The sequence below is a fragment of the Triticum urartu genome, chromosome 7A, assembly GCF_056163025.1.
Source record: "Triticum urartu cultivar PI428250 chromosome 7A, HENAU_Tu73, whole genome shotgun sequence".
NCBI classification, from domain to species: Eukaryota; Viridiplantae; Streptophyta; class Magnoliopsida; order Poales; family Poaceae; genus Triticum; species Triticum urartu.
Genome location: NC_141879.1, coordinates 49007744 through 49018418, shown reverse-complemented (window position 1 = coordinate 49018418; position 10675 = coordinate 49007744). Strand labels below are relative to the sequence as shown.

The window sequence follows — 10675 nt, the reverse complement described above, 5'->3', positions numbered from 1 at the left end:
TTCCAGAGACTACGAGAAAAAGGACTACACCCACATAATGAATATTCTAGATGATGCTCTCCAAGGCTTCAGCATTAGAGGTGGCCACATGCAGATCAGGAAACAAAGGAACAAGAAGATGGGTTTCACGCATAAAACTAACTTCTATTGCATCCATGTCCTAAAACCAAGCAAGAAGGATGGATTCTACATCCTCCATCACATGATTGAGTTCAGCACGGATCACCAAAAGCTTCGCATGACAAGCAGAAATGATGATCACATCCACAAGTGGCTAGAATCTCATGGAGAAGCGGATTATAAACTTAGAGATGACTTCTTAGTAGCGTGGGTGTGCACGCGATGCTGCTACGGGTTAGCTATAGCGCCTTATTAGTAGTGCCGGTCCTCGCGCTACTCATATACCAAGAACCCGCGTTGTCGCTAGGCTTTTTCCCTAGTAGTGCAATCGGAGTTATGAATCTCTACGAATTTGAAAACGGTGAAGGCCAAGCAAACAAGAACGCGAAACAAAAGAGAACAGAGAGAGATCCAATCTCGGAGTGGCTCTTGCCCTCTGGGAGCCATGGAGGCCAAGGACCAGTGGGAAAACCATCCTCCTTTCTAGGAGGAGGCCAAGGAAGAATAAGAAGGAGGGGGCCTCTCTTCCCCTCTCTCCGGGTGGCGCCGGCACGCCGACGGGGCAATCATCATGTGACGGCGATCTACTCCAACAAATCCATCATCTTCATCAACACCTCCATCACCTTCCCTCATCTATATTCAGCGGTCCACTCTCCCGTAACCCTCTGTACCCCTATTTGAAAATGGTGCTTTATACATCATATTATTATTTAATGATGTGTTGTCATCGTGTGATGTTTGAGTAGATTTTTTTTGTCCTATGGGTAATCGATGAATTGCTATGTTTGGTTTAAATTGCTTGTGGTAATGTTGATGTCCTTTGGTGCCAATCATATGAGCGCGCGCGTGGATCACACCGTAAGGTTAGTTGTATGCTGATAGGACTATGCTGATAGGAGTATACATTGGAGGGCTAGAGGACACATTTTCAAGCCGCATAACTCCACGGGCACAACTATAGATGGAAGAACTGTAACCACATAACACACGCGGATAACCAACCTGACATAAAACTCCATATGTACGACCCTATCGCACAGAAAGACTCGATTGAAAAAAAAGGCATGGACTAGCGGGGTATCAAATGTACATGTCCCCGGCGCGGCGAAGCGCGCATGATCATCTAGTATGATATATAGAGACAGGGCCATTGAGGAGCCTGTGCGAGTTATGTGCTTGTACAGGGCCCCCAAAATTCAGGGGGGGGGGGGGGGGGGGGGGGAGCGGTGGGTTAGAGCCGTTGAGGGGCCTGTGCGAGCTGTGCGCTGGCACAGGGCCCCAAAAATCAGGGGCACCCAATTACAGGTCCAAGTATTCTCCTTTCAGTTTTGGGCCTATATTTGCTTATTCACCTGAACCACCCTTTTTGGGCCACCTGGGCCTGGTGTCTCCAGCCGCCGATCGCTGGCATTCTCCGTCTCAAACTAATCAGATCGAGTTGGAGAGGAAAACACGGCACTTACATACGCGATTTCCAGTTTCTCAAAAAGAATCCGAGATTTCCTGCCTGCCTTTATATTCGAATTGAAATCATTGATCCGTCTACGTCTTCTTGTGGATCGGCGTCAGCAGGCGCTAGGCGATAGGCTACCGGCCGCACGCCGGAATTCCGCGGAAATTGCAGGCGCCCGCTGACATCAACGCCGCCACGCCAAGTAACCAGTACCCTACAGGCTACAGCTCCTCCTTTTTCTCATTTTGATTGATACAAACAGCGAAGCCGTACTGCTGCCATCACAGTGTACTGATTTTTCTTGGAACAATTGTTGTGCAGTCAAATGCTTTGGGGATCCATAAAGTGTCACGCATCCAAGATTTTCAATAGTTGCTCGTTCAAAATTAAAGTGTGATCTTTTTCTATGCTGCATCTTGAGATGTCTATAATTCATCGAGTATGCACTAATATTTTTTTCATAAACAGAAACAGTCATGCATTCTAGAAATAGGAATTATGATTCTGGAGCCGAATAGAGTAGGGGTGCTCTGGATAATTTGTTGTGAAAGGATCTCACACTAATCTGGAAAATCAAAATCACACAAGAAGGATGACACTATCGGTGGAACGTGAGGTCAGTTTATTACTTTAGCTATACCTTTAATTTTTTGCATTGATATTCGAGAAATTTCTAAATACTGTATATGAAATAGCACACATTTTAATTATATAAATGAGATTATACTTGATCTATAGTATTATAAAAAAACTAGGGCCACATTTTTCTTTTCGCACGGAGGCCCTGAATTCCTGGAGACGGCCCTGTATAGTGAGATGGCATAGGGCTCAAAGGATACAGGTACCACCAGGTAGCATTATTCTTGTTAACCGGCAGGAACTCTGAATTTTTGATACGTAGAAGCAAATTGACAGGTTCGGAAGAAAATCTGGTTTAAAACCAATAGAAAGTCATCTAGCTTTGACTCATTAGGTGCATACACACTTCAATGTATTAGTCAAGTTGGATTACTTGCTGGTGTGCATGGGAACTTCAGTATTTTACTATGTTTCTGATTCCTCCCAGTTCGGCACTCTGTGACTTGTGCGTGACATAGAACCAAATAGCTAGCCTCAGGCCTTACTCATATGTAGCCCAAAAGGCTTGCCTAGCTAAACATCAACGGCAAGAGATCCAACCCAACCTGAAGTTTCCAGAGCTTAACTTTAACGAAAGACAAAGAATCAAATTGAAGGCGCCCCTGGCCTGATTTTTGTTGGTTCGATAAAGAATTAAAGATGGAGCAAGAGTGATGTTGTCTATATGCTAAACTAGGACCAGTCTCTCTTACTACTTTCTTTTAAAAATGACCCCCAAAGGTCCCGCTACGTCGTATGTCATCATCAAGGGCCATGCTGCCTTCAGAGTTGTACTACATAGTATTCTGGTAGATCGGAGCCTATCCAGATTCTCAAGCTCGAGCTAGCTTGGTGTGCTCTTGAGCTGAGGATGCTTAACTTTCAGGTCTTAGATGAGTTCAGATTTTATCCAAGTGGGTTCAAATATCTAAATAACTACCAACAAATATATTATGGAAATTACCAACATGTGTATCAATAAATTTGAAGTACAGTATACACGTGGGTCATAAGCCCGAATCATCCAATCAGATATACGAGGTGGTATGTTCCATTTCTGTAGAGAGTTTTCAGGTGGTGAACTGGAGTTTACCCATGTTTAAGCAATAGCCATAATTTTGCGACGTACAGCAAAACAAAATATTTCGGATAAATTTTACTAATAATTATATAAAATTGAATGAAAGCTAAAAGGATTACCAATATATTCCAGAACGTGGGGGTAACAGGCTGGTTAGAAAATTGCTCTTGACTCTCATATGTTTGTTGCTGACTAATTAAGAAAACGAACCAGTAAGTCTCCCCCTCCCCCCCCCCCCCCTTCCCCCTCACCCCCCGTCGTCGCCCCCAGCGCGGGTGACCGAGGGGACCCATCCCTCCGCCGCCGGCCTTCTCCTTCCCGCTCTCCCCTCCGTCCCCGACCTACGTGTTGATGTGGCCCACAGCGATCTCCATGAGTGCGGGTACGTGACGGCCAACCGGTTCCTAGGGGCGGCCGTGGCTGCAGCCTGGCTATGCTCTGCCTAATGTGGGGCGGAGGGTGCTGGATCCGAGGTGGCGGCCCCTAGGCTGGCCTCCTCGTCCGGGGTCGGCAGGGCAGGTGGGGGCTACCGCGGATCGGATCGGGTGGCCGGCGATCCTCTGGCGGTTTGGTGTCGCGGCGTCAGATCTGGTGGTTCCCCTCCCTCCTGTTGCCTCTCTCGTCGTCCCGGTGGTTTGCGGCTGTAGGCTCCGGTGATGGTGAGCCCTAGTGGTGTACCTTGGGTCCGGGGGAAACCTTGGCCGGTCTTGCCACCCAACAGTAGTGTCATCCATGGGTGTCGCTTTTCTTCATGAAGGCACGGCTGAGGGCCCAATCTACCCACTCAGATCTCCTCCCCGGTGAAAACCTACAATCCTCTTTGGATTTTGCGACAGTGGCGCTTCACGTCGTGACCTTCCTGGAGGTGTCGTCAGGGGCCTTGGGGCTCGGTTGGGAGTGCAGAGGAACTGCAGGTGGAGGGGATGATACCAGTCGCAGCAGGTGGTGTTCACGAAGGAGGCGCGGCGTTGCATCTGACACATCGACAATGGCGGGTCCCAGCGGCATGGAGCAGGAGGGTCTCGCCGTTGGGCGTGTGTTGATGGACGAGCACAGGATTATGGCGTTGTCTGGCGTCGTGGTGGCGTCGACGGCAGCTAGACCGGACAAAGTTGATGCGTCAGTACAGCTCTGAAGATGGAGTGGTGGCAGTTAGTGGCGGCGGCCTCTGAGTGTGCGCCGGACCAGTGGGTGCCCCATACCCGGCAGGTGGCTTGGTTGGGGCCTCATGTCTTAGACGTTAGGTTTGGCTGCAAGGTCTATTTGGTATTAGGCCTAGACTATCAGCATCCCTTCATCAACTGGATAGAAATAGCGACAAATGTTGCCTAGACGGTGGCTTCAATCTTATTGATATATTATTTTGTAAGGTCTTTTTTAAATAATTAATAAAGTGACTGCATGACGGGGTCTTCCTCCTTTTTAAAAAAGGAAAAAGAAAGGAGGCTCGGCTTGACAGAGCATTTGTCTTTCCAGCCTGTGAATCCGTGACACAGTACCCCACGTCTTATGCTGATCACAAGGTAGGTATTGTTTTCTTTTGAAGGAAAAGTTAGGCAGAGATACTTGCCTTGAGCATGTGAATGTAAAGTAGAACAAGTCATTCCAATCCCAGGCAAACCAGTTAATGCATCGCCAGTTAGCCAGCCGCCCGCGCAAATCCGATTTGAACCACCAGACACGAAACCACCCGCCGACGCAGGGAGCTAGCGATGTCTGAGCTCGCGGCCGTGAGCTCCTTACTACTGCGTGTCATCCGCGACGAGGCGCTACTTCTGGGCGGCGTACGGAAGGACGTGCAGTTCATCTGGGAGGAGATGGAGAGCATGCAGGGCTTCCTGTCGCACCTGGAAAGGACGGTGCCCACCGGCGGCGAGTACAACGAGCAGATCATCCCTTGGAAGAACCAGGTCCGGCAGCTCGCAGAAGACTGCAACTACTGCATCGACCTCTACATGTCCCGCGGCAACCCCGAGATTCATCATGCCAGGGGCGGCGTCCTAAGCTATGTCTGGTGGCTTCCCTGGTTCGTGCAAAAGATGGCCGCCCAGCATCGCGCGGCCGTCCAGCTGCGGGAACTCAAGGACCGGGCGCGTGACATTGGCGACCGGCGATTGAGGTACGCACCGTATAACACCCCCGTGGTTTACCCTATCCTTTTTTCTTTGGTGCAACTAGCCTAGTTTATCCAATCTTGCAAACACGGAAATGTATAAACTTCTTATGCTGATGTGTGGTTGTCCCTTAGTTTCAAGTCATACGCATGCTGTTTTTTTTCTAAAAATAAAGCCACCAAATTGAAATTTTAGATACGATTAATACTATGAAAAGGGTCGTGCGTTGCAACAGGAGAACACATGACACAAGATTCAGACTCGAGGCATATATATTCTAATGGAGCAATATAAATCGAGTTAAATATGTACCTTTGTAGCTCCTCGTGCACATTAGATAGCATGGTCGACTCTCCTTCTTGCCTCTATCCCATATGTTGCATCAAAAGACCGGTTGCCACGAAATTATGCAGGAGAAACAGCTGGAGCACGGGACCTCGTTTGGGCCATTTGCTGCATCCATCTATACTTATTTAATCTTCAAGGGAGGAGGATTTCTTAGTTTTTCATCCGTCATTCCTTTGTATCCGTTAATTTTATGTTAACCTTAAATATTAACGGCTAAGATTCAAAAATTATATCTACACGAAACACGATTCACAGTGACGATCCTTTTTGTTGCATTGTACACGGCCTCGCATGCAAGCGAAGAGAAGCACATGGGTACGTTTCAAAAGAATAAAAAAAGTACCGTGCGTAGCACTTCGTCCCTGACGTTATTCGATTGCAATTCTAGTCATGCAAGGATGGCAAATTTAAGTGACACACGGCAAATTTATGTCAAAAGTAAGCAGAAAGCACGAAAGTTGCCATCCTCGTGTCAATAAATTTGCCGTTGAAAACTTTCAGAGTTGCTTTGTGCTCGTACCTAACATGTAGCACTTAGCAGGGTCAAAAACAAAGAGGCAGAAGGTCACTTGATCCACAAAAACTAAAAAAGCAAGGAAAGGATTCGAACAAGGGACCTTCCCATCGGGGACTACAATGTCGCCACTGTCCTATATGAGCCACTTTGTACACGAAGACAACCAGTGCGTCTGTACGTGCTAAGCAACCAATGAAAGCAAACAAAAAGGCACCGATAAAACATGACCATACCCGGGGTTTTGGTTTTTGCGTGAGCCCATACCCAGTTTTTTTTCATACATATGTACATGATACATATTTACACGTGATAGATGGTAGATTGAGTTAAGTAAGTAAAGCGGTTTTAGTTCCCCTAAAAAAAATTTGGGGTAGACCCTCAAGCACAAAAAAAATATGGGTATCGTAGTTATGTGAAAATAATGAACTTTTGTTCTTACTAACCACGTGGACAATTGGACTTTGTTGGGCTAAATTTTAATCTCTTTAGGGCATGTTAAAGTGCATGGTTTTCTTGGTTATTTTTACGGAAGACAATGGTCCTCAATCACCAACAGATGAAGTGAGATTTTATAGAAGTGTAAAAAAGTGTGAGGTTTTGTAGATGTTTACAGTGCTAGACAAAAAGATGGATAAAACACCCTAAAAAAGAGATGGATAAAACATCAACGTTTTTCATATTCCTTTCACCTGCTTCAATGCCTCTATTTGTATGGATATTAGCTTCATGTTTTTCCCCATAATTTGTTGCATACACTTGGAACAAAAACTTCACAAAAGAAGTCAAATTCTGCAATAATTACTCAGGTACTAAATTAGCAAAAATGTATAACTGTAGTAACTACCTATAGAACCCATTTTCTGTATAAATTATTTCCAAATCACTACCAGAAACTGAAATATCTCTGTGAGCCTGGAACCGACAGGAAAACTATTTCCTGTTGGCCAGCCGTGAGGGATAGTTTGACAGGAAGACTAGAAAATGCCTATCGGCTGGCTGACAGGACCTTAATTCCTGACGGTTTCTTTCTTCCTCTAACGGATTTGGCCCGACGGGGATATGCAAGCAGCAGTTTTGGCAAATCAAATAAGTAGTATATTCCTGTCAGGCACCACCATCAGGAAAAACAGAAACTAATAAACGAAAAAATCCATAGTTGTTCCAATATTCAGAACATAGTCACATCAACAGTTTACATCATACAGTTGCGAATTCACATATATCTACTGATGTACTTGCATAGAATTTACATACATGAATCAGCGTTAAACAAAAACAGAGGTACAACAACATAAAAAATACACAAGTGCATTGACCAGCTATTCAAACTTGAGACCTCACTTTCTAGAAGGTTTTGCTACAACTTTGGTTGCAAGATGTTCTTCAAGGTTACCCTGCAATGGACATAATTCAACTTGTAAAATGTGCAAGTGTCAATAGTTTTTTAGAATAAGATAGCAAGAAACAGGAATAATATCTATTTCCACAAGATGGTCTTCAAGTTTGATACAATAACCTATTTGTTATTTCAGTTTCCCACATTAAAATGGGTATAATAGCTAACTTACTCTTTTTTTCCACAGCGAAGTTACCCAGTTTGACAGTTATATAGACAAAATAATTGAGTAATTTGTTCTACAATCCTGTCTCAGATTTGATACAAGCACAACAGACTGGACAAACTCAAACAGGTGTTGACAAACAATTATTTTCTAGGTTCAAGGGCATACACCATTGAAATGTGGAAGGGATTAAGTATACACACTTGAGATTTACAAAATAATATGGATGCTCTTCATTGTAGGATTTCAGTTTCTGGTAGTGTTCAGCCGTTTGATAACCCGGCCGTCTCATTACATAGTGACTAACAGATAGTTGCTGAAAACAGTGACACAGTTGAGTTAAGCTATTAAACAATGAAGACGAATGTTTCAGGTTATAATCATAGTGACAAAAACTGCAAATCTGATCCCATCTCCACATTACCTTTATCTTGGTAGAGTTACATGTGTGACCATGTACCACAAAAATAAGTAACATTCAATTTTAAATAAAGGATATTTCTAGACAAACTTTACAATTATCAAGCAGCTGTATTATGTTAATAATAACAAACTGATGATTTCACAACCTACATGCCCTTAATTCTATTTCTTAGAGAGTTTAGAACCACAAAAGATCATGTCAGAATTAACTCATTCTAATCATTTAATCATGTAATTATGTACAAAAGTCGAGATGAATGAAATGTCAATCTGCAAATTAATAGATGGAGCTGCGAATCATACATATGGAACATCATTGCAGAAACCTAACTGAGTATTTACCCGAAACAGATTCCCTTTGACCATGTCTCATTTCTCCATCTATGTGCTTCTCCATGGATGAAAGCCTCTGTACAAAACAGTGTCCAGATTTGAGTAGAATGGAGGCTACTTTATGTAGAACACATGAAAGGAGCAATCTTTTTTTTTGAGCATCAGTACAGACACAAGCGCTCATATACACGCGCATACACTCACCCCTATGAACGCACACACGCATACCCTACCCCTATGAGCACCTCCGAGAGACTGAGCCGGCATATCATCTTGAGATTTACGAAGTCACCGTAGGCGCCTCGTCGTCGACGGGAATGTCTCCTCCCACTGAAAGCGCATCGCCGGAAATCCTGAAATAAATCCAGGAATAATGTGAGCACCAGAATTTGAACCCTGGTGGGTTGGGGATACGACTGTCCACCTAACCAACTCAACCACGGGTTGATTCGCACATGAAAGGAGCAATCTTATTATCATTACTTAAATTTGGTGTACTGTGATGAGTTAAAATAATCAATCAAAACCTTCAGAAGCTTAGTACGGTAAAAAAAAACTAGGGGGCAAGGCCAGGAGCAGGGAGATGACAATGGTCAGCTCCAAGCCGAGCGCTCGCTGGAGGGCTCAATCATGCCGCTAAAACGCTCCTTAGATCAACTACACATTACAAATAAATAAATTTGTAGAACTTGTTGTCCTTTAAGAACTTGGAGGTGGAACCAAGGTTTTGGTTACCGGTCAAATTTTCAAGATTTCCCATGGTTACCGCGTATTTCCGGGCCCCTCGGTAAATCCCCGTACCAAGCAAAAAATACCAGTTTTTTGAAGTTTTTGAATTTAAACACTCGATTTATAGTAAAGTATGTAGGATCTAATTAATGTCATGAGACTTGGTTCTGGTGTGTTGGTAACAACCTAGTTCCTGTTTTGAGAGGTCTCTGGTTCAAATATTCGTTCAGTCACTTATTTGAATTTAAAATTCAATTAGAAAACTCGTTCGAAATATTCTCGGCATTTGTCGTTATTTATTGGTAACCGTGGTAACTGCGTTTATCAGTCCCCCTCGGTAAAAATGCCTCATTCGGTAACCAAAACCTTGGGTGGAACAACACATTACAAATCCCAGTTCGACAGCTACAATCAAATTATTTTCTTGATACATCACCCCCTGTGGTTGGCTCATGCTGCCGAGCCCTATTTCACCACATTTGGAGGATTATTGGAGTACACATGTACAATCCAATTCAAATAAACCAACAACTTAGGCATTGATTCTTTTATCACAGCATAACAATGACAGTCAACAGGTTCAGTTAAACAGTTCTAGAGATTTATTTTTCTGTAGAGAACTCACCTTTCCAAGAAGTAATCATGTCTCCCTTTCCTCCTTGAAGTGCTAACTGCAGCCTCGACTATGCCCATTCCAGGATCAACAGCAGCAGCGCTGCCGCCTCCAACATGGTTTGAGAAATACATGATATTCTTGTACAACCTTTTTTTATCTTTTTTCATTCAAGGAAAATCAAATCTTCTCTGTACGAAAATATCTGATTTGCACAAAATTCAGGCAGAAACAAATAAGTATGGTGGAAAATTGCAAAGACTGTTGCATGAACTCTAATGAAAAGGGAAATAGAAATCTAACTCCTTATGCATCCGAACATAGGACAAAATCACAAAAAAAATTTGTTTAGGCACAGAACCTGCTAATGCACAATGAAAAGAAATTGCGTAGATCAGACTTGAAAATAAATTGAACAGAACATGTCATTTACTCCCTCTGTTCCCAAATATAAGTCTTTCTAAAAAATTCCAACAACTGACTACATACGGAGCAAAATGAGCAAATCTACAATCTAAAATCTGTATACATACATCCGTACGATGTAATTCATTTGAAATGTCTAAAAAGATTATATTTAGGAATGGAGGGAGTATAAATCAGTATGACAAAACAATTGAAAAGTTATCACCCAAATAAAGTGCAGTTCGTTAGGAAACCAAGTGTGTACCCGCATGGACTTGCAGTTTGGAGGAGATGTTACTGTGCGGAGAGGGACGGCGCCGGAGATGGAGCAGGCAACGGTCGACAAGCCAGCTACG

At 43.8% G+C, this 10675-nt stretch overlaps 1 protein-coding gene across 1 annotated transcript; it reads left to right on the top strand.

Moving 5' to 3' along the window:
* Positions 1 to 4922: 4922 nt before the first annotated feature.
* Positions 4923 to 5471, top strand: LOC147957581 (disease resistance protein Pik-2-like). The gene has a single exon (XM_087536627.1). The coding sequence runs from the start codon at positions 4988 to 4990 to the stop codon at positions 5456 to 5458; it is 471 nt and encodes a 156-aa protein (XP_087392753.1). The 5' UTR covers positions 4923 to 4987; the 3' UTR covers positions 5459 to 5471.
* The last annotated feature ends 5204 nt before the right edge of the window (positions 5472 to 10675 follow it).

What these genes read in the sequence shown, in the direction of transcription:
- LOC147957581 (XM_087536627.1), top strand. Translation starts at nt 4,988, where the DNA reads ATGTCTGAGCTCGCGGCCGTGAGCTCCTTACTACTGCGTGTCATCCGC.